The sequence below is a fragment of the Gorilla gorilla genome, chromosome 22 (genome assembly GCF_029281585.2).
Source record: "Gorilla gorilla gorilla isolate KB3781 chromosome 22, NHGRI_mGorGor1-v2.1_pri, whole genome shotgun sequence".
NCBI lineage: Eukaryota > Metazoa > Chordata > Mammalia > Primates > Hominidae > Gorilla > Gorilla gorilla.
In genome coordinates, this window is record NC_073246.2 from 36,022,144 (window position 1) to 36,046,492 (window position 24,349).

Genomic DNA, 24,349 nt, shown 5'->3' on the forward strand with positions numbered 1-24,349 from the left:
AGGAAACTGAGGTACAAGTTTAAAATTGATAAATTTTGATAACATATTCAGGTTTGTATAACTCATTAGTGAATGAGCTAGGACTAGAATCATAGTCCTAGTTTTTCTAGTTTCCATTCCCATTCATTCATTCCTTTCTTTCTGTATTTTTTTTTCAAATGAATGTTTTCAGCCCTCAGTCTGTGCCTTGCCAAAAGTGTGTTTCATTGATGCATTTGGTAGGTAGAAGGAAAGAGTTGAAGGAGTTGCTTTCAGATGGGGTGAGAGAAGCCTCTCAGAAGCCTGCACAACTTCTCTTAGAATAGTTGGAATTGAGTGGTTCAGAGACCTTATAAATGAGAATTATGGCAGCAAGATCATTTGTTTCCTGTAAACTATATGCTTTTGTAAGTTGAACATTGTGCTGGATTGAGCAGAACTTTTTCCCCTCTAAGTGTAAGAATTTTATTTTAATAGATCTATAGGTTTCACCAAATGAGGAACATTGAAGTTGGCAACCTGGGTTGATAAAGACATTATTAGGAGCTTGGCAGATGGAATAGTGGATTAGTGGAATCAGTTCTGAGCCCTGCAGTGAGTTGAACAGCTAAACTGATGGTATTCGTTAGATGGTACCCGGTGTGTCTACCTGATGACACATCCAGTGAGGAGTACACCCTCTATACCTCAGTCAGTGGCCCAGGCTCATGGTTTTATTTGTGGTGCATTTTAGGGTACATGGATTAAGGACCTGCCAGCTTCCCTCAGCCCATTACAATATAGAACCAGGGGTTGGCCAGATAGTAAATAGTTTAGGCTCTGGGGCCATATGGTCTCTTGTAATTACAGATCTACCTTTAGCACAGAAGTAGCCATAGACACTATGCAGATGTGTGAGTTGGCTGTGTTCCAGTTCAACTTTATTTGCAAATACAGGTAGCAAGCCAGATTTGGCCCAAGAGCCCTGGTTTGCCAACCCTGCTTTATGGTGAGGTAAGGTCTATGGGGCGTTATTTTTGCTCCTCCTTCCACCTTTTGTTTTATACTTCTGGGTGTTTTGAAATTAAAGTGAGATGAATGTGGCCATTCCAGTAGTCTACAGTTTGACCTTGACATACTGAAGTCAAACAATTTTTTTTTTTTATATTTTCCTAAGTTACATTCTTGTTAGGTAGCCTTTCCCCTTTTTGAGACAGATGTAAGAAGAAAATGTTTTTTACTTTATAAGCTCTTACTTCAGAAGAGGGTAATGAGTTTTATACTGTAAACACTTGAACTTAAAAGATATTGAGATATATTCCTTTTTAATCAGGCAAAACTGGAATTGAAATTTATTTGGGTAGCTAATCAGAAAACTAATCAATCAAATGTTTTTTTCCTTTTTTTTTTTTGAGTGCAAAGCTGAGACTGGACTCTTTATTTGGATAGACTGTTCCTTTACCTTATCATACGTTAATTGATGTAATGCCAGGTCAAGAAACAGCATTTTCAGTTAAATGAAATACTGTGCTGCTGTTAATAATGAGTCCTCTGCAGATGTATGGCGATGTCTTTGTGAACTATAATGAAATGTGAGAAGAATGTAGTCTTCATATGATTAGAACTGTCTAGGAATGTGTTTGATACAATCATAAGGATAAATTGCCTTAGACTTTTTACCTACTGTTAATGGGAAGAGATTTTGGCCTGAATTTTTATTGTCTTCAGGAAATTTCTGTTTTATCTTAAGGTTGGTTAAATATATAAACAACGATTCAGTAGGAATTTTTAAAATCCCTAATGGACTTCAATATGAAAAGAAAGTAAAGAATGTTTTTTTCTAAGCCTTAAGCCAATACTTAGCACATTTCATACCATTTTAGCAGCACTTGTCAGAAGGAAAATTTTAAAAATATAGTGGATTTTGTTTGGTTGCCAGAATGCACACTTAAACTTGTTCTGCAATTTTCTCTTCATTTGATCCCCAAATGAACCTCTGGAAGGTAGCCTATTATTAAGTTTCCTCCTGCACTTTAAAATCACCCTGCTTGCACCTCTTCACGTAGGTCTTCGAGGAGATGTGCACCTTGTCTTTGCCAAGGTGTGCCTCTGGCTTCCTCCCCGACGGTTTCCACAGCTTTCCTTCTCCTTGCAGCAGGCGTTTCCACTTAATAGCTGCCCTGTCAGCATCTCTCTAGAGATCCCATCCCAAATCTGTAAACCTTCTTGGCTTTTTTTTTTTATGAAGATAAAATATGTAACAATAAGACACTAGACCATATAGTAGTTATCCAGTAAATCATAGCTGTCATCGTTGTTGCTGTTTTAGAAATCCTACATTTTATCGTCTTGCATGGTCCGCTCCTTTTCGACTACCAACTTGCCCATGTGTTTTCTCCTAAAACACGTTGCTCAAGTTGCTTGTCCCTGGAGCCCTGGCATTTTCTCCTCCTCACCATTGTTCTCATACCTCTACCATGGGAACCTTGGCAGCCTGCTTTCTGGCCCCATCTTGCCAAATGCCCATGTAGCTACCACACTGCGGCTTTTTCTTGATCTCTGTCCTCTACCCCATTGTCATTCTGGACAAGGCAGTCTCCCGATTTTCCTTGTCCTATTTGATGATAACGTTTTATATTTGCTTCTCTGACTTTGAGTCCTCTTGTTAGCCCCTAAATGTTTGTATTCCCCAAGGTTCTGCTGGTGATCTCCTTTCCTCTCCCCTCCACCCTTTCTTGATCTCACCTCCTTCTCAGGCTTCAGAGAGCCATCTGTGCAGGTGACTATGAAATGTGTATTTCTCATCCACCTGCTTTGAGCTTAAGATTTACATCTGGAGAGGTCAACCTAGGGGAGCCATGGCATCTGAGACTCAGCGTGTCTTAAACCAGATTCATCTCTTACTGTCCTCACCAGCTTCTCCAGCTCTCCTTTTAGCTGTAATGACAGTTGCACTCTCTCAGCCACCAGATTGTGGTGCCCTTCTTTGCCACATCTTGCCTTCATTCTCCACATTGCATTCGTTGCAGTTTTCAGGCTTATCCTTATAAAGTATCTTTTCTTCCAAAAATTGCTTGTGTATACATATGCATAGAGAGATATCTGGAAAGAAATTCACCAGAAAGTTTAATTCACCATCCAGTCTATCTCTGGGTAATGGGATTCTATATTGTTCAAGCTTTTTTTTTTTTTTTTTTTTTTTTTTTTTTTTAAATAACAGGCCTTAATTACTCATAGACTTGTGCCCAGTGTATACCCAGTCTATCTTCTCAGCACTCCCTTGCCCTGAACCCCATCACTGGGGCTCAGTTGCTGGTTCATTCATTCTTTGTACCTCCGGTCATCATTTTCCGGGTGCCTTTCAAGTAAACTTTCCTTAGTGAAACCCTTCTTCCAGCTGAATGTTTCTTCCTTTCGTGAGCCCTCTGGTCTCTATGCTATTTCCTGTATTCTGCCCTCTGCTCTCCATACATGTGTATTTTGTGTTCTGTCCTTTATTAGATTGTAAGCTCCATGAGGGCAGAGTTTGGGTCTGATTACCCATCCTTTCCCCCTTTTGGTTACAGTCTCCCAGTTTTTCTTTGGGAGACAACACCTTTTCCCCCTGGCTACAGTTTTGGTGGGATGGGCAGTTCAGGTGTCCTGCCAACAAGATACTCTTCTCCTGGAATTTGAATTTTGAGTCATGGGATACAAGGACTGACAGTGATTGGCACTGATTCAGCCTGGCCGAGGTGCTCTGAAGAAGCCACTCATTAGTTCCTGCCTCCCAGATCCCTGGAGCTGCCCTGGTCCCTGAACTCTCCGAAGCCTGGTTCTTCAGATATTCCTCGTATCTGTGAGCTATCTCATATCCTTACAATAAATTCTCTCTCTCTTTTAAGTTAACCAAAACCAGCTTCTGTTGCTTTTACCCAACGATTCCTACCAGTAGAGCTGTTATGATTGGAACTGAGCAGACTTAATCATTCTAGCTCTTATATTAATTCTGATGCTTTTTTTTCTTTTCTTTAAAAACACAAACAAAAACAGCCAGAGACTGCTGCTACTTTGAAACGTACGATAGAGGCCCTGATGGACAGAGGAGCAATAGTGAGGGACTTGGAAAACCTGGGTGAACGAGCGCTTCCTTATAGGATCTCTGCCCACAGTCAGCAGCATAACAGAGGCGGGTAAGTTTCTTCATGACGTCTTGAAAGACGTTTTTGATAGGCTCAGTAAAGAGTACTGTTCAATTACTATTAGAAGTTCTTAAAATTTCACATTGAGACCCCTGTTGCGCCTAGGTGTCCTTTGGGTACACACTCTGGCAGTCTTGTGTTGCAGATGGGATGTGATATGCTGGCCCTTCATGGACTATGATCTGAGTTCAAAACTAGGCCATCCTAGGAGCAAAGGGCTTACCAAGTCTAGCTTGTGGAACCTTTTCCTGTCAACCTTAGCACTGTTTTCCCTGACATTTCTTTAACTTTTGCCTTTAAAATACCTTAGTGAACAGTGCTGTCCACATACATAGTGTATCCGTTTTAAACATATGCGTTGCAAATAACAGAATGTGCTGCTTTTGACTGATGTATGTAACCCAAGCCTAATCCACAAAAGAAAAATGGTAATACCTACTCCAAGTAATGATCACAGTTTGGAATTTTGTCTCCTACTGTGTACAGCAGCTTCCTCAAATACATGTCACAGATTTGATTCTGTAGTAATAACTATCTTTGTAGAAGTTCTTGGAGAACAATTTGTAGAATAGATTTGAATCTTCTCATGTTGTAGGATTTCCTAGGAGTGGGTGTTAGAGAAGATGGGAATCAGGTTTTAGCGCGGTAGGAAAAGTCCAAGAGTAGAAGAGTCAGCTCTCTCTGGCACTCAGCAACTCTGTGGCCTCCCCTTCTGTTTCCGGCTTCTTTGGGCACAGAACTCAGGTTATGGGTCTCCCATCTGCATTGCCACAAGGACCCAGCAAGACAGTCTCTGCAGATGTGCTCTGCGGCGAGAATGCTGCTTGTAGTTACGTGAGTCGAGCTGTCTTGTGCAGGTACAGTACGTGTGATAGGGCCTGAGTGGAGTCGCGTCTCACATCGAGGCTTTCTTACTGCATTTAAACCTTCTGCCGTGCTGCAAATTTCATCTTTTGATTGCTTCACCTTGTTTTGTGCTAGTGTTCAGCTTCTTGAGAACACCTCTGAAGAGAATGCCTGAGGCGTTGCTAGGCAACAGGAAATGCACAGTGGCTAGGCTTCTTCCACAGTCATAATAACAATGAGGGATGGAGAGCATGTGTGTCTGTCTGTTTCTTTTAAACTTAATCACAAATGGGTGTGGTTTTGACAGCGCAGTTATGGATCCTTTTGCATTTTTTGTTGAAAGAGGAGCATATAAAAACTCTCCGAGAGTTATTAGCGCAGTTCTTGGATGGAAGGCAGTGAAGGGAGAGAGAAGTCAGTTTCTCCACTCAATGTAGTACTTCCAGGGGTTTCTGCCCTTTTTTCAAGTAGAGGATTTGACTTTGTTGAGAGTTGGCATGACCAGCATCCTAGGATCTGCACTAACACGTAGCCTGAGTAATGCTGACGTCATTTGTCTGAGGACCAGGCTCAAGAACTGCTGTGTTCACTCAGTTCATTTTCAGACCTCTGTGTGCAGTGGTGGGGGTTGGGGGTGGGTAGCCGTTTCTCTTTATGGGTGGAATAAATTCAGGTCCTGGAGGAGCCCACTGGGACCAAGACAGAACTGCTGAGAACACTAGCCCTACTTTTGGGTTCCCCCCTGGCAAAGGTGCATGTGCCTCGCTGAGGAATATGTTGCAGTCACTTAGTTCATTGACTTTTAAAGATTTTATTGCTGGTTCTTTTACTTTCAGACTCCTCAACAAACAGAAGCAGTGTTCTGTATTACATATGTGTATTATATATAGACACAGAAAGGTAGGGCCCAGCTGCAGTGGGGGAGGTTCATGCTTTAAGCCTATTTTCTGGGATAAATCAGTGTCTGGTATTTATTTGTTAAAGGTAATGTTTTTTAAAGTGTGGTCTCTGAAACGCTAATTCCGTAGAGATGCTCCATCAAAAAAGGAGAAGTAGGGTGTGTGTGATCAATTAGATGTGGGAAGCCTTACATGATCGAATTCCTTCTAGAGGTTCACAGTGCACATTGGCACATAAATGATGAGAAGCCCTTCAGTAAGATCCGTTCATTAATTCACTGTATTTGATTATGCTACGTTTTATTTCTATAATACTCGTGAACATTCTCCACAGTGACTTTTGGGAAATGAGGATGTGAGAGGCAAGTGTAGTTTGAAGTTACTCGAATAAAGATATGGAATTGGGCGATAACGTTTACGTGTCTGCAGTGTGGAGCTTAAGGTTAGTCTGATATTCTCTTGGCTTCAGGCAGTGGCCCCATAATCACTAACCCTAACCATGGCAGTACCAGGTATTTTGTTCATTTGGCAAATTCTTTATGTGCATTAATCCATAGCCACAGAAAGTGTTAGAAACATGTAATAAGTGGATTATGTACTGGGAGGCTTGCTTTTCTGAAGTGGTTGAGAAGAAACAGTGGTTTTATTGGTTACACGTTTAGCATTCAAAGTTTTGGCTCTTTTTGAACAGCCCTAGAGGCCATGACACGTATTCAAAATTACGGCAAGGCGCTGATTTGAAACCTGACAGTGGTGTGTGAGAGCCAGCTTTTGGCTGGCTAATGGAGTGAGCCTAGATGTTTCTGAGAGTCCACATTTTATCATGGTACTGTTGGTATCGTGTGTTTGTTGCTTTTACGTTTTGTGGGGAGAAATGGTATGTCCTAGTGGTGTCCACAGGTCTCAGGTTGATTCTCACAATTGTCGTGGTTCCTGGTCTCAAGGAGTTTTCAGTCTAATCAGAGAGTTGGCTGCATAATGCTAACCTAGGCACCAGCTGAGGGAGTGTGTGTGAAAGTGCTCAGCACAGCAGGAGTAAAGCTAGGCCTGGGGCTGACAGGTAGGTATCTCTGTTCCAATGACTTCACTGTGTATTGGGCAATTGCCTCTACTGTTCTCCCATGCCCAGTCCCCCCCCACCCCCCAAATCAACCGCCTTATCACGTACATGCCCAGTAGGCTGGAAGAAAAGAGTAGGTAAGGGAGAGCCTGTTGCTTTAGGGTTATCTGGGAAATCTGCCCAGAGGAGGAGGAGAGTATACTTTGGAAATGATACCTGATGTTTATTATTGTATCAAGACTGTTTCCAGTTTATGCCAAAAATAAAAATATAGTCATTATATTTCAAATATTAGTTTGGTCAGACTCCACTTTAGAAACAGGTTGTGTTCCAGAAATTTGTCTGTAAGTCTGTTGTTTATAACTGAGAACTTATTTTCCCAGTGGAACAACTTGATGGTTAAGTTCCCAGACTAGTCCACAGAGATTTTCTTAATTCATAATCTCTGAAGGTCAGTAGAACTGGGGGAGTCATTCGTGTTCAGCTGAGGACCATTTTAAACCTGTTTTTGAAAATGCAATTCAGTGTTCCCCTTGGCAGCAGAATGGGGCCTGGATTGGGCCACCCTTATCAGGGATTGGGACAATATCTCAGCCCTCTAACTTGTTAACACTAAATAAATCATTGGTGCATGACCTGGAGCTGGGTGGCTCAGAGGCCTGGGAGTCACACCCAGCTCTGGATTTGCTGGGGTCTCTTTCAGGCCCCCGAGATTACCTCCCCTTTGTGTCTGCACGTGCTCACCCTGACACCCTCATCTGCTCTGCGGGACAGACAAGGTGTTGGTGTGGAAAATTCTTACTGTATTCCTGGGCGTTTGAAAGGGGAAGATGTCATTTATGTTAGAGGGAGCAGTGACAGGAGAGGCTCATTTAGACCCATGCTAAAAAGGGGCAGGCATCTTACTGAATCATAGTAACAGTCACCCTTTGCCAGAACCACATCACTCACTCCAGGGCTGCACGGAGCTTATGGTTCTCGGTTCTCTTTCCACTAGATGGGGCTGAGCTGAGACTGAGAGGAAACTATACAAGAAAGTGCGGTCCGTATTTCAGCGTTGGGCTTGTGCTGCTTTGTAAAAGGATGCCTCTGCTCTGTTTCTACCGGGTCTGATTTTATGGCAGTGAGATTGGGCTGGCTTCCAAATGCCTGTGTATAAGAACTCTTAAGTAGAAGGTGTTTTTCTTGCCTGTTTTGCCCGTTCTTTACCTGTTCTCATCTGCTTTAAAATTTGGATAGGGGCTTACAGCAGAGATCTGCTGGCCTACATATAAGATGCCCTTCTATTTACGGGTAAGCAGAATGATAAAAATAACCAGCTCCATGGTGAATCAGTGGAATTTTACTGACTCGCTTCCCAAATGTGTCTGCAGCTTACTCCATGAGCGCTGGCACCCTCTCTAGAGGAGATTGATTCTCCTCTGTAGTTTTCCCGTTAGCTAACATTTCCATGTTCTCGTGCCTTTCTGCCAGCGTTCTGACCCCGTTCTCGTGTGTAGGTACTCCACACCAGGTTTTCAGACAGGGCTGCTGTGGCCTTGGAGGTTTCTTTTTAGTGGCAGTGCCCCAAGATTTGTAAGGATTCTGCAGCAGGTTTAGTGTTAGTGGTTTTGAAAATGTATGAGACCCAACAGATATAAAAAGAAATGGGGCTTTTCCATGCAGAGGGTACCTCAGTTTGAAGGTGAATAATTCACTGCCTCGGTGAAGCCTGAATCCAACAAGGTTTAACTGAGACGATCTAGGAACTGGCATTTAGACAGATCTGTTTCCTATTTTCAAAAAGGCTCAAGGATGCTTCAGGGCTGCAAAGCCCTCCCATCCCCCTCCCCCATCCCCCCACCCACTGTGAGCCACTGAGTGCTTCAGTGGAAATTTCCACTTGTCTGCTAGGGAGAAGGGGAGGGTGAGAGAGAGACAAAGAATGTAACTCAAATTCAAGCAAGCTCTTTTTATGGAAAACTTGTAAATACAGGGTTAAGACAAAAGTGGATAAAGAAAATACAACCTTTACATTTAAGGGCACTGTCAGAAAATACATTTTTCCCCCTGGACAACTAGGGGAGTCGGGGAAGGGCTGGCAGCACCGGGCAGTCTGCATGGTGACTGAATGGTGGAGGGGCTAGGCCTCTCCAGGGGAGGGGCAGAAGGGACATGAGAGCTGCTGGCTCTCTTACAACCATGCTGCTGTGAATGGAGTGTTTTTGGTGGCATTGTTTTCCAGTATTGGGGCACAGTCTGTCTTGGGGAAGCCATTTCTCTGAGTGTTTTCAGATCTCTAGAGGGTTTGGGCCATGTAGTAGAGAGTTTTGTAGCATGTGAGTGTCTTAAGAAATATAAAGGAGGGCACATTATCACCTGGAAGATCACGTGGGCAAGTTCTACCTAGGAAGAAGTTCACTGTTGCTCCAGCTTTCAAACACTGTTATCTGCAGTGAGAAATGCATTAGTGTCCTGAACCTTTCTTGGTTCCTTCTTGCCTGGCATCAGTCATCTCACTTCCACTTCTGCAGAGTTAGTGTGGGTCAAAGTTACGTGCTTTTCTATAGAAAAGAGAGATGCTTTTGTGAAGCTGATAGCAACTTCATAGAAGAAGTGATTCTATAATTAGCACCACACATGGAAAAACAAACCTTTAAAACGTAAACACTGCTCGGCTTTGTGTTCAAGGCAATGTTGGTGCTTGCATGGACCCTGGCTACCTGGTAGGCGGAACCATGTCACTTGTGCCATGTAGCACATGGTCGAAGGTGCTGGGAATGTGTAACGTAATTAGATTTTAGACTGTTTTCCCAAAATGATCTGTGTACTTATTGATTCAGTCACCAAGAGTAGAAGTGGAAAATGGAAAACTAGCTATTTGGAGAGCTTTTGTTAAGTAAGAATGTCAGCTTTGGGGCATGTCTAGGCAGCTGCAATGTAGTCAAATCCAAACGTTTGTGCCTTGAGTGAGGAGTTGATCGTGAGTCCACGTGCGTTAGGACTTCTGGTCTTGTGTTTTGATTCTGCCTAGTTTGGCTGGGGAAGAAGCAGACACTGATAGCTCATTGTGGTTCTGGAGTCCTCTTAATTCTCTCTTTTCCCAGGGTCAGGAGGAAGTTGGGACAGAGGGCTCTAACTCCCCTGGAGACACTGAGCCCCTTTTCTGGTCACCTTCCCTTGAACAGCAGCTCCTCTGATTGTTAGAATGGTTTCTCCATGGCAACCTTCATGAGGATGCAGGGAGCGGGCATCAAGGGAGTTAGTTCCAAGGCCATTTTTTCAGCCTAACTCCCATTTTTGTAGGTCTCTTGTGGACCTGTGCTGTCATGAGAAAGGGATCCTCGCAGGCATCAAAAGCCACCCAGCCCCACCACCCCACACAGGTTGTTTCTAGGCCTGACTTTCTTCATGTGTAAAAATAGAAATGCGGGACTGTACTTGGTGTTGTCATAGCTGTAAAAAGTCTCATTCTCAGTCCTTAGGTCATCTGTAGTTAGCAAAGCCCAGCAGTGAGTCAGGGGTCCTTGCCTGCCATGGACAGTCTCCCACAGGACTGCGGTGGAAGCCTGGGTTTCTGCTCAGGCAGCAGCTCGTACAGCCTCTCTGCTCAGCTGGGCTGCATATTCCAGGAGGATGAGACCATGTGTGCCTCATCCATTTAGCCTCCTGAGGTTTGTCTATAGTAGATGCTCATTAACAAGTTAAGTTTGCCCAGATGAATAGGTAAGAAGAAAAGGATATGTACTGGAAGCAACCAGGAATTGGTGAAGGTCCTTCCTGTGTGGGAAAACCATAATGGACCATTTATCTGTGTACTTGGGTCACTGAAGCAGGCAGAGATTGACTTTATCCTGGACTTCTGGTCAGTTCTCTTGTGGCCTGGGAGAGACATCTTGGTTCCCTGGGAGAAGAGGTCGGGAGGGGGTTGGTAAGAGGTTCAACTTTGGAGAGTGGCGAATACAGTAAGGTCTGCCTGTCTCGGAGTCACTTCTCACCTCGCTGTTTTGGTAGCGTTTTCTTTCTGTGGAAACTTCCACGGTGTAATAGGGAGCCATGGGAGTGGAAGCAGTCTTTGCCCACATCAGCCCCGAGCGCATAGCAGCAGGACAACAAGCATGAGATGCCAGTCACCAGCTGTGCATGCCGGCTTGTGCTCGTTTAGTTGGTTGCTGAAGGAGCGTTGTCATGCCTGGTGGCAGGAAGTCAGAGCAGTTAGGAGGGTGAAGGCAAGAGAGGGGTTTTGGTAGCAACAGGGAGCCTCCCGAAGCTAGGAAAGCCCAGTGTTAGGATTTCCAGGTCTTTAACTAGGTTTTCTCTTTATCCTTGAGAATCCTCCAACATGTGGGTACTAGGTAGCAAGAGATACAGTATACAGAGTGGGGAGCTGTGGGGTCTGGAGTCCGGAGCTTGACTCTCACTTTGTGACCTGGGGCCTATCAGTTCCCCTCTGGGCTTCAGTTTGCTCATGTGAAAGGTTTAGGCTGCGTTGTCTTTATGGTCCTTTCCAGCACTTCCATTCTATGATTCTGTAACCCATTTGGTCCCAAAGCTATCTGTGGTTTCTTGTGTCCTGGAGTCAAAAGACCTGCTCTGTTTGAATCCTGGCAGTGACCACTTCATAGCTGAGTGACCTTGGGCTAATGACTTGACCTTTTTGAGTCTCTCTTCTTAACTACATTAAATTGTACGACTCAAAGGAGGCAACGTGTAGGAAACCACTTTGAAGACTCCTAGAGGAGTATTGTTGCTGGGGAGAGGGCTGCTGGACCCCAACCAACACTCGGCACCACTTTCTCTTCTTCCCTTTCCTCAATTGCCACACGGAGTGGAGCTGCCACTTCTCTTTCATCCTCTTCCTCGAAAGTTGTCTGAAAGCTGTGAAAGCACTTTGAAAATTAGAGTCTTATGAAAGACACTTCTTTTTTAAGTTCAGAAATATGAGGTTTCTGATATATCTGGCTTCCAGTTTCCATCCTTGGGTATTCTTTTTACCCTTATCACATCATAGAATCCAAAAGCTTTGGGTGTATTTCTTAGGATTATTGAGTGAGTGCTGAGTATATGGAGAACACTTTCAGGAGGGCTGGATGAGAATTGATTAGTGGGCAGTTGAGTTGCTTGTTGGCATCTGTAAACACACTTTCTCTTAGAACATGTTGAGACTCCTAGGCTAGCTCACAAGCTTCTAACCCTGTGAAGCGGTTGAATGGAAAATGGAAGAAAGCAGTGCTTGCTATGAACAATATCATAAGTAAGACCAAGACAGCCCCAGAGGTGCTATTTGAATAAGTTGAATACTTGACTGTAAGGAAGGGCAGGCTTGGACTTCCTGTGGACTCTCTGGAGGGAGGGGCATGGAGCACTCGGCAGTGGTGGTGTCTGGGTTACTTGATGGCCAGAGCATGTCAGGCTCTTGCTAGAGCCTCCCTCCTGATGCATGGCATTTCAGCAGCACAGGGCTTCAAATGGAATGAAGCAAGAGAGGAAGGCTTCTAGGGAAACTGGACAAGGCCAAGGAAGAGGTGGGAGCTCAGAGAAAAACTACCTGCTATAGACTTCAGTGTGTTGGGAATGTTGGCAGACAGGGTGAGGTCATAACTTGTCTGTGGTAGATTGGAAGGACATTTTGATGAATAGTGAGTGAAAGAGCAAATGGATAAATGGGAAGGAAAAAAAAGCATTGGGCCTCTGTTGGGTGAGAGTTCCCTGTACTGCCCACCAGGTGGCCAAATGGAATTATTGTGGGGCAAGGGGAGTGACTGGGTAAAAGGCTGAGGGTTGCAAGGAGGTGGTGATTTGAGGTTGATCACACTATTTTAAGCTCTGTTCCAGAGCCTAACTCAAAGTAAGTAATCAATAATTAAATCTTGAATAAATGAGTAATTCATAAGTTGGGTCATTGCAACCCTGTTACCTGCTATATGGAGTAGAAATAAGCAAGTGGAATTAAACCTTGGAAAATGTGGCCAGGATTATGTGTAGTTTTCAGAGTGAGCCCAAGTGGCAGTCTTGTCAGTGAGCAAATGTGCAAGTCACTGCTTCAAGAAGTTTGTGGAATAGTGGATTCGTTTGTACCATTTTTATTTCGTTGCTTAAGGAACCCTGGGAGTCTTCATCAGCTGTAATTGCTCCCTGTTGCCTCCATCCCACATCAGCTCATTGACCAAGTCCTGCCCATTCAGCTTCTTAACTGCCATTTTAAAATCATCAGCTTTATAGCGATGATTAGCATGTAATAAACTGCATATATTTAAAGTGTATAATTTAATAAGGTTTGACATATGTATACACTCGCAGAATCACCACGGTCAAGATAATAAACATATTTGTCACCCCTAAAATTTCCTCCTCCTCCTTTGATTGCTTCCTCTACTTGTCCTTCATCCCAAGCAACCACTGATCTTTTTTCTTTCACTGTCGATTTTTTTCGACTTTATGATGGTGCAGAAGTGATTGCAGATGCAGTAGAAGCCGTACTCAAATACCCAAACAACCAGTCTGTTTTTCACTCTCAGTAAAGTATTCCGTAAAATTACATGAGCTATTCAACACTTAATGTAAAATAGGGTTTGTGTTAGATGATTTTACACAACTGTAGGCTAAGTGTTCTGGGCATTTGGCTAAGTGATGTTAGGTTAGGTGGTGTATTAAATGCGTTTTCAACATAAAATATTTTCAATTTACGGGTTTATCGAAATGCGTATATTGTAAGTTTGAGGAACATCTTTTTTTTTAGGCTTACATAGAATTGGATGGTATGGACCCCTTTTACTCTAGTTTCTTTCACTCAGCATAATTATTTTGAGATCAATAGTGTGTATCAATAGTTCACTCCTTTTCATTGCTGAGTAGTATGGCATTGTATGTAGTGAATATTTGTTTTTTTCCAGTTTGGGGTTGTTATAGGTACAGCTGCTGTGAGCATTTGTGTACAAGTTGTTGTGTGGACACATGCTTTAATTTCTTTGGGGTAAATACCTAGCAGTGGAATGGCTAGATCATAACTGTAGGTGTATGTTTAGGAAAGTGCCAAACTATACCAGCAATGTATATGAGAGCCGGTTTTTTTTTTTTTTGTGGTGGGGTGGGGTTACCCCAAAGGGCAGACTGGTTTATTGGGCATCAGCTGGGAAAATCAGCGGTTGGACTTGGCCACACATGCCAGCTCATCCTTCTTCTTGATGGCAAAGGAGTTGGAGGAGCCCTTGGTGGCAGTGATGAGCTCATCTGCCAGGCACTCAGCAATGGTCATGATCTCCCAGAGGGCACCCTCAAGAGTGCCTGTGCACAGCAACCAGGTGGTCTGATTCACATGGTGCAGTGGGGACATGTCCACAGCCCGTCATCTCACAGTCCCTGCTCACCCAAAGCCTGTGGAGTCCTCCTGGGGACCACCATTGATGATGGTGTTCACCAGGACCTGGAGGTGAGGGTTCTCGCCTGTGAGCAGGTGTATGAAATGGAAGGCATACTTGATGATGCGCACAGTCATGAGCTTCTTGCTGTTGTTGTGGCCATGCATTATCATGGAGTTAGTGAGGGACTCCACAATGGGGCACTGAGCTTTGCAGAAGCGTTTGGCAGCATAAGGCCCTGCATTGTGAGGCAGGTACTTGGCATACTTCTCCTTCACTGCAATGGAATCCTGCAGGGAAATGTCACTGATCTGCACATCATCATTTGTGCTGCATCATTGATCTGCACAGCGTCCACTTCCCAAAGAGCTTGGTGTCGGGGGTCTCTACCACTGCTGGTGCTGTCTCCCACTCGGTCATCCAGAGGGCACAGCCCGAGTGTCTCTGTTACTTGGCGTGGACCTCGTGCCACCCTGGAGTGCCAGTTTTTCTTTTCTTTTTTCTTTTTTTTTTTTTTTGAGACGGAGTCTTGCTCTGCCACCCAGGCTGGAGTGCAGTGGCACGATCTCTGCTCACTGCAACCTCCGCCTCCCAGGTTCCAGCAATTCCCCTGCTTCAGCCTCCCAAGTAGCTGGGATTACAGGCACGTGCCACCATGCCCGGCTAATTTTTGTATTTTTAGTAGAGATGGTGTTTCACCATGTTGGTCAGGATGGTCTCGAACTCCTGACCTCAGGTGATCTGCCTGCTTCGGCCTCCCAAAGTGCTGGGATTACAGGCGTGAGCCACCACGTCCATGGAATGCTAGTTTTTCTACATCCCTGCCAACACTTGGTGTGGTCAGCCTTTTTAATTTTATGGCACTTTAGTAGGTATCTCTTTGTGGTTTTTTTTTTTTTTTTGAGACGGAGTCTTGCTTTGTCGCCCAGGCTGGAGTGCAGTGGCGTGATCTCGGCTCACTGCAAGCTCCACCTCCCGGGTTCACGCCATTCTCCTGCCTCAGCCTCCCGAGTAGCTGGGACTACAGGCGCCCACTACCACGCCCGGCTAATTTTTTGTATTTTTAGTAGAGACGGGGTTTCACCGTGTTAGCCAGGATGGTCTCGATCTCCTGACCTCGTGATCCGCCCGCCTCGGCCTCCCAAAGTGCTGGGATTACAGGCGTGAGCCACCGCGCCCGGCCTCTTTGTGGTTTTAATTTGCATTTCTCTCATGACTAATGGCTTTAGGCATCTTTTCATGTGCTGCTTTGCCATCGTATGTCTTCTGTGAAATGTCTGTTCAAATCTTATGACCATTGTTTAAAAGTTTTTTTAAATTAAGTTTTGAGAGTTATTTGTATTCTAGATACAAGTCCTTTATCAGACTTGTAATTCACAAATCTTAGTGGCTTTTTATTCAAAGAGCAGTTTTTAATTTTGATGAAATCTAATTTATCAATTTTTTCTATTATGGATTTTGGTTTTGGTGTTGTGTCTAAGGAAACTTTGCTTAATCCAAATTTACAAAAGCTTCTAAGTTTTATAGCTTTATATTTTACATTTCAATCTGTCCCATTTTGAGTTAATTTTTTAAATGGTACAAGTAGGGAATAAAGTTCCGTTTTTTGCATGTGGATACTAGATTATTTTAGCACCATTTGTTGTAAATCTCTTTTTGTACTCCGTTCTAGTCTTTTGATCTCTCTGTGTATTTGTACATGAATATCATACTGTCTTGATGGCCATAGCTTTATAATAAGTCTTGAAATCAGGTGGTGTTAGTCCTTCAACTTACATTCTCTATCAGAGTTGTTTTGGCTGTTTTAGATCCATTATGAACTTTCTAATCAATATTCTAGGGTTTTGATTGAGGTTCTACTGAATGTCAATAGATTTTATTTCAGTAAAATAAATAATAGACCTCAATTTTTGTTTAACTTGGAGAGGGTTGACATCTAAATTTTGAGTCTTCTTACCCGTGAACAAGATATACCTGATAGATTTTGTTTCTTTCAGCAACGTTTTGTAGTTTTGCATACCTTTTGTCTGATTTCTCTGCAAGTATTGAATGTTTAATTCAAGGTCTGATTATTTGTTGCTAGTATATAGAAATAACATTGATTTTTGTATCTTGCAATCCTGCTAAACTCATTAGTTCTATTTTTTTTAATAGATTTCTTAATACTTTCTCAAAACACAATCATGTCATATGCAAATAAGACAGTCTCACTTTTTCCTCATCAGTCTAGGTACCTATTCTTTTTCTTGCCTTACTGCACTGGCTAGAACCTCCATTTCAGTGTTGAATAGAAGTGACAGTGGACTTTCTGGTTTGTTCCCAGTCTTAGGGGAAGAACATTTAGATATTCACCAGTTGGTGAAATGTCAGCTGTAGATTTTTCAAAGATGCTCTTTATAAGTTTGAGGGAGGTCACTTCTATCCCTAGTTTGCTGAGATTTTTTTTTTTTTTTTTTTAATCAGGAATGGCTATGGATTTTGTTAAATGCTTTCATTTGCATTTGTTGAAATGATCATATGGTGTTTCTTTTTTAGTTTGTTAATATGTTTTAATTTGAATTACATTTTTTTTCAAATGTTAAGCCAATCTTGCATTCTTGGGATAAAGCCTGCTTGGTCATGGTATATTGTATTTTTTAATATATGATAGTAGTGAATTTGCTAAAATTTTGTTTAGAATTTTAAAGTGTGTATTCTTGAGAGACATTTGTCTGATTTCTTGTAATGTCTTTGGTTTGGGTATAGGGTAATGCTGGCTTCACAGAACAAATTGAGATGTGTCTCCCTTTTTTCTCGGTGAATTTGTATCAGAATTGGTATTTTTGTCAGATGAGTAGGTTGCGAAAATTTTCTCCCATTTTGTAGGTTGCCTGTTCACTCTGATGGTAGTTTCTTTTGCTGTGCAGAAGCTCTTTAGTTTAATTAGATCCCATTTGTCAATTTTGGCTTTTGTTGCCATTGCTTTTGGTGTTTTAGATGTGAAGTCCTTGCCCATGCCTATGTCCTGAATGGTAATGCCTAGGTTTTCTTCTAGGGTTTTTATGGTTTTAGGTCTAACATTTAAGTCTTTAATCCATCTTGAATTAATTTTTGAACTACTCATCTGACAAAGGGCTAATATCCAGAATCTACAATGAACTCAAACAAATTTACAAGAAAAAAACAACCCCATCAAAAAGTGGGCAAAGGACATGAACAGACACTTCTCAAAAGAAGACATTTATGCAGCCAAAAAACACATGAAAAAATGCTCACCATCACTGGCCATCAGAGAAATGCAAATCAAAACCACAATGAGATACCATCTCACACCAGTTAGAATGGCAATCATTAAAAAGTCAGGAAACAACAGGTGCTGGAGAGGATGCGGAGGAATAGGAACACTTTTACACTGTTGGTTGGACTGTAAACTAGTTCAACCGTTGTGGAAGTCAGTGCGGCGATTCCTCAGGGGTCTAGAACTAGAAATACCATATGACCCAGCCATCCCATTACTGGGTATATACCCAAAGGAATATAAATCATGCTGCTGTAAAGACACATGCATACATATGTTTATTGCGGCACTATTCACAATAGCAAAGACTTGGAACCAACCCAAATGTCCAACAATGATAGACTGGCTTAAGAAAATGTGGCACATATACACCATGGAATACTATGCAGCCATAAAAAATGATGAGTTCATGTCCTTTGTAGGGACACGGATGAAATTGGAAATCATCATTCTCAGTAAACTATCGCAAGGACAAAAAACCAAACACCGCATGTTCTCACTCATAGGTGGGAATTGAACATTGAGAACACATGGACACTGGAAGGGGAACATCACACTCTGGGGACTGTTGTGGGGTTGGGGGAGGGGGGAGGGATAGCATTAGGAGATATTCCTAATGCTAAATGACGAGTTAATGGGTGCAGCACACCAGCATGGCACATGTATACATATGTAACTAACCTGCGCATTGTGCACATGTACCCTAAAACTTAAAGTATAATAAAAAAAAAATTGGTATTTTTGCCTTAAATGTTTGGTGTGACTCACCAGTGAAGTCATTTGGGCCTGTAATATTCTTTGTGGGAAGCTTTTAAACTTCTTTAATAAGATATAGGGCTTAAGGGTTTAAACTACACATATTTCTTTAATAAGATATAGGGCCATTCAAGTTATCTGTACTTCTTGAGTGAGGTTTGGTAGTCTGTGTTTTTCAAGGAATTTGATCATTTCATCTGAGTTGTTAAATTTAATGCTTTTTTTTGAGACAGGGTCTCGCTCTGTCACCCAGGCTGGAATGCAGTGATACAATCGCGGCTCACTGCAGCCTGGACCTCCTGGGTTCAAGTCATCCTCACACTTCAGCCTCCCCAGTAGCTGGGACTACAGGCACACACCACCATGCCTGGCTAATTTTTGTAGTTTTTGTGGAGATGAGGTTTCACCATGTTGCCCAGGCTTTTCTCAGACTCCTGGTGTCAACTGATCTGCCTGTCTAGGCCTCCCAAAGTGCTGGGATTACAGGTGTGAGCCGCAGCGCCTGACCTTGCAAAAATTTTTTATAATATTTCCTATTATTTTAATATTTATGAAATCTGTAGTTGTTTCACCTTTCTCATTCCCAGTGCCTTTAATTTATACCTTACCTCTTTTTACTCAACAGTCTGGCTATAGAGGCATATCAATTTTATGCATCTTTTCCATGAACTAGTGTTTGGTTTCATTGATGTTCTCTGTTTTTCTTTTTTCTGCTTTGGGGATTTCTCCTCTCTCTCTCTCCTCTCATCTTACTGGATTTAATTTGCTCTTTTCCTAGTTTCTTAAAGTAGAAGCTGAGACTATTGATTTGAGGCCTTTTTTCTTTTCTTACCTAGGTGTTCAGTAGATACGAATTTCCTGACAAGTATTGCTTTCATGGCATCCCCCAAATTTTGATATGTGGCATTTTCTTTTTCATTCAATTCAAAGTACTTTGTAATTTCCCTTTTGATTTCTCCTTCTACCTGTTTGTCCAGCTTATTTAGATATGTTTAGTTTCCAAGTGTTGAGGCATTTTTCCAAGATTTTTGTGTATAACTTGAATCCCTTTATGTTATATGGCCCAGAATATGGTTGGCCTCGGTAAATGTTCTGTGTACACTTAGGAGGAATGTCTATCCTGTGATTGTTGGGTAAAGGGTTCTATAAATGTCAGTTAACTCCACTTAGTTAATGTTGGTGTTCACTTTTTCTGTATCCTTGGTGATTTTCTGTATAAGTAGTTCTATCGATTACTGAAAGAGAAATGTTAAAAGACTTCAGCTGTGATTCTGGATGTGTCCATTTCTCTGTTCAGTTCTGCTGTTCTTATATGTTGAAGCTCAGTTACCTGGTGCATGTATATTTAAGATTGTTACATCTTCTTGGTGGACCCATTATTATGTGTTGTCTCTTTTTATTCCTGGTAATTTTCTTTGCTCTGAAGTCTGCTTTGTCTGATATTACTATAGCCACTTGAGCTTTCTTTTGATTAGTGTTTTTGGTTGGTATATATTTTTCTGTCCTTTTATTTAATTATATGTTTACTTGAATAATTATTCCACTAGGCTTGGCTTTAAGAGTAAATGGTCACTTGGTAAATTTACTTACAAGTTTTGAACCTCTTTGCCCTTTGTCTGGAATTACACAAAATGCCATCCCTTTTCTCATAAGTTCCTTCCTTGCTGAATTTGTTCCTTTTCAACTTGATCTTTCCAGCTTCCTGTGAGAGCTCCACATTTCATGCTAACACCATCATGGTCAAAGATTTACTCTGGACCTGCTCCGTGTTCGTCTCTATTCGGAGTGCTAGGGTTAACACCAGAGCCTTTCTTCCTGTGGCAATGGTGCTTTAGTGGAGTGAGGCAGACAGTAAGCAAATGCACACTGTGCCAGTGGTGAGAACGTACTTTGTGGAACAAAACAAAGCCTGAGTGAGGGCAATGGAGAGTGAGGGGCCTTGGTGGAGCTAGGAGGGTGCTGCTTTAGGAGAGTGGGCACAGAAGGTCTCTCTGAGAGGGTGACATTTTGACAGAGACATGATAGAAGCAAGAGATGAGCTATGTGGAAGTTGGGCGGAGAACATTTCCAACAGAAGGACCAGCGAGTACAAAGGCCTGGGAGGGGAGTGTGCTTGGGAGTCCTGAGAACCACATGTATGCCTAGAACAAGGCAAGCGATGACGAAAAGTTCATAGTTTTAACCAGCTAGAACATTGCAGGATTTTGAAATACTGCCCTGAAAACTGACCTTTAGTCACATAATGGTCCAAATCAGACAGTACAAGGGAGGCTTAACCTTTTAGGTCTGAGAGGAGCCAGGAGTGGGTAGGGATGGGCTCTTTCCTTGCACTGTCATCCAGCAGGCTGCTGAGGACCTTGTCAATCTTTGAAGACCAGTGAGCCATGCGGGATGCCCGTCGACATTAGTCTGGTTTGAGTGATGAGTGGTAAATTCTTTTTCTTACTTAAGGTTCCAGTAATTTTCTTTTTGTTCCTTGTCCGTATTGAACATAGTTGTAGACCAGTCCCATGCCTTTCTTAATCTTTTCCCGTGTTTGTGGGCTCATGGTTCTCTTAGGTGTGTTAGTTCACAGGGAAAATCCTTTGAAAAGTTAGAAGAGTATCTAATAGATGTTTTCACACACACACACAACATTAATGAATAGTTTGGAAAATTCAGTCTCGTCAATGGATTAGAAGTTTTCCCCCATGCTTTCTAGTACTTCACACCATCTGTAATGTCACAGTGTGTTTTTGCTGCCATAAAGCTGGTTTGGATTCATATTTTCACAAGAGTGTGATGGGAAAGACCATAGGAAAAGGGAGATTGGGCATAACACTGCAATTCTGTTTAGCTGGTCAGCTGGTAGTTTCTATTTTGACAAGGTTATGTGTGTGTATGTGTGTGTTTGTGTGTAGTTGATGTCTGTCTAGGAAGGGTAAAATGGAAACACTGACCAAAATAGTAGAATTATTACAATTCAAATGCAGACACTCACAAGTTTTTATTTTATTGCAGGTATTTCTTGGTGGATTTTTATGCACCCACCGCAGCTGTTGAAAGCATGGTGGAGCACTTGTCTCGAGATATAGATGTGATTAGAGGGAATATCGTCAAACACCCTCTGACCCAGGAACTAAAAGAATGTGAAGGGATTGTCCCAGTCCCACTCGCAGAGAAATTATATTCCACAAAGAAGAGGAAGAAGTGAGAAGATCGCCAGATTTTAGCCTTATATGTAATTCCTTCACATTTGGGCAGCATGGACGAGAAGGAAGAGTTTGCAAGTTTGGCCTTTATATAAGCATGTGTTGCAGGTGCTGTTTGATTTTTCTAAGGTATTTTTAGCCCTTGATCCCCTTTGCTTGTGAGAGGTGGGGAACTGCTCACTGACAGCTTCTCTGTAACCTGCAGTACCAGTGGATCATTCTTGATTTTGTTTTCATTAGTGTCATTTCTTTGTCAGTGAGGACTTTTCCCCTTACAACAGTAACACCATTTTTTGAAGAGCAAAACTTATAATACCTCCTGGGATTGTGAGCTAGTCATTCAGCCTGTGTAACCATGCGGAAATAAAAATTGACGACCAATGTATTATATGGACAACTTTTGCTTTGAGTAATAAACTTGATTGTAGGAATGCGGGAGGTGTTTTGTCCCTTTACTTACCCAGTGCAGTGCACTTCCAGTGCCCCGCAGCTCCAGTCTAGCTGGCAGTGCCTGGCAGTGTCGGGGAGGCATTACCCAGTACCCACTGAGATCCAGAGCCGGGGTGGGGCAGGGGAGGAGGGGTGTCTGTCTGTTCCTTGCTGGGCACACCACAAAATCAGTGACTTTTCCCTGCACACCTCACTTGTCATTGTGGTTTGTGCTGCTCTTTGTGGTGGGACGTGTATTCTGGTGCAGTTAAGGTCTCATGCTGCTCCCTGTCATTCCTTTGCTACTAGCACCTGCCTCCTCCACTGTCCCTCATCCCAGGGCAGGCCTCTTGTAGGAAGTAGCCTCCTGGCAGTGGCATGGCTTCCAGGATGGGTGAGGATGAGGTCGTTTCCCAAAACAGTCACCTGCATCTCTTCCTCGGTCTCCTCGGGGCTGATTGGAAAGACTTGACTAGCCCTTCCCCCTTCCCAGGGGGTGCCCTGCACAAGGTGTCTGTCACCATCACAGATGACGGAACTTCTGCACATAAAATGTTGGGGGGAAGTGCCGGTTCTAGGAATCTCTGAAAAGCAGGAAGGAGCCGAGAGTTCTGGCCTCTGCTTTATTTTTAACCATGGCAAGACCGGAGGATGGAGAGATGTGCAAGAGATGCCCAAAGCGCCAGGAGGGCCTGGTCTCCCAGCTCTGGCCCAGCGCCTCCTCCCTCTGTAGCAGCTGCCTGTGTCTGCACTGGGTCATCAGTGTTGTCGCCTTGCTTATTAAGAACTCAGGCGGTATCCAGCTTAACTTCCTCCAGAGGCAAAAAGCTATAAAAAGTCTCTCTGAAGAGCAATAATTCAGTGAAGAGGCTCATTAAGAACTGTAGACTGGAAATAAAAGGGGTAAAGATTATCTGGGAAAATATGCTACTTCCTGTTTTATTCGGAATTTCCTGAAAGCGCAGGCTCTCGGTCAGGGCTCGCGAGAGCACCAACTCTCTAGCAGACACTTTGTGTCCTGATGTTCTTTGACTCGGTGCGATCTGAGGTCCATTTTGCTTGGAGTTTATTAAACGCACGCCGTGTGCCATGCTGCACACTTATGTCCATTCCATCAGTTACTCCTTGCAGCAGCCCCAGGAAAGGCAGCATTGCTATACCTGTTGCTTGGACTAGGAAACCCCCACTCAGATTTGCCCTTGACCCCACAACTGCCAGTGATAGCTGGAATCTTGAACTAGGGACCCTGATGCCATCTGTTTTTTCCTTCCTGTAACAGTAAGGTTGTCTTTGCCCTCTCAGGTTAAACAAGGCACTTGGGTGTCTGGAGTGAATTGTCACCACTCAGTTAGTGGCATTTGGCCTCATGGCCCGAGTGTAGCACTGGCACTTTCTTTTCCTGCACTTGCCGGTCCCTGACAAGACGCCATTGGGTATTCCAGGTCATGCAATCCTGTGGCACAATTTAGAGAGCATTAGGAAGGAGGCTGGCAAAGTAGGGCAGCCGTGCAGTATGCCAGTTCCCCTCCTTGGAAGCTCCAAAACGAAGCCACTGTCTTTCCCTTGTGAGTGGTTGGTGCATAGCTGGATCCTCAGCAACTGAGGGGTCCTCACCCCCTGGCAGCCGCTGGCCCGTCGGGATGTCTAGTGTTGGAGCAGGGCGTGCAGGTGGGTGGTTTCCAGGCCACTTATTTGTCAGAGTAGAGCATCTGGTCTCCCTGCCCAGGCTGGTGGTGGTCCGAGGCTCTGGTCTGCTCCTTCGGGGGATGATGATGGGCAAAGTGCTGGCAGTAGAGCCATAGACAAAGACAGGCCCTGGCCTCGTGGAGCTGAGAATTGGCATGGAGGTAGACAAAGTATGTACAGTGTAGGAGCTGCTGGGGGGGAGTACAGAGGATGGAGTGGGGAGGGCACGTGCAAGCTGAGCTCTGAAGGGTGAGGAGCCAGTCGTGTGATGTGACAAGGAACTGAGGGGCCAGATCTGGGAGACTGGAGACCTGTGAGGAGTTAAGCGCAAAGGGATAGGAGGTTGCCAATGGGAAATGACGCACCGAAGGCAGAAGGCCGGCATCGGGTGAGGCATCAGCTTCAGGATGCTCCCTGGGGGGCTCATGTCCTCGGAAAGGGCATCTTCCTGGGATTTGCAGCCTTGACTGTTCGTGGGCCTCTTTGGACAGGCTCAGTCTTCCAGAAGTACTTGGTTTGATCTCACCAATACTCGGCTTGACTGGCTGCATTTTAGGATACGAAACTTGGACTTCTGAAAGGAATTTAAGAGGAACATCAGCATTTAAGATATGGTGCTCAGGATTGATGACATAGGTGATATTTATCCTCATGATCCTGTCAGCACTCAGAGTCACCCCTTTCCTCTTCCAGCATGTCTGGAAGGGCTTATTTTTGCCAGTGGGCCCT

At 43.5% G+C, this 24,349-nt stretch overlaps 1 protein-coding gene and 1 pseudogene across 1 annotated transcript in view; one reads left to right on the plus strand and one right to left on the minus strand.

Annotated features, from left to right (window-relative positions):
* MRPS6 (mitochondrial ribosomal protein S6) overlaps window positions 1–21,936 on the plus strand; it is a 69,754-nt gene extending 47,818 nt beyond the window's left edge. Inside the window, exons 2-3 of the mRNA XM_031005078.3 lie at window positions 3,991–4,130; window positions 21,315–21,936. Of these exons, the coding sequence (XP_030860938.2) occupies window positions 3,991–4,130; window positions 21,315–21,507 (333 nt within the window). The 3' untranslated portion in view covers window positions 21,508–21,936. The remainder of the gene's footprint in view (window positions 1–3,990; window positions 4,131–21,314) is intronic.
* On the minus strand, window positions 14,062–14,701 carry LOC101147011 (small ribosomal subunit protein uS7-like; annotated as a pseudogene).
* Window positions 21,937–24,349: the final 2,413 nt, after the last annotated feature.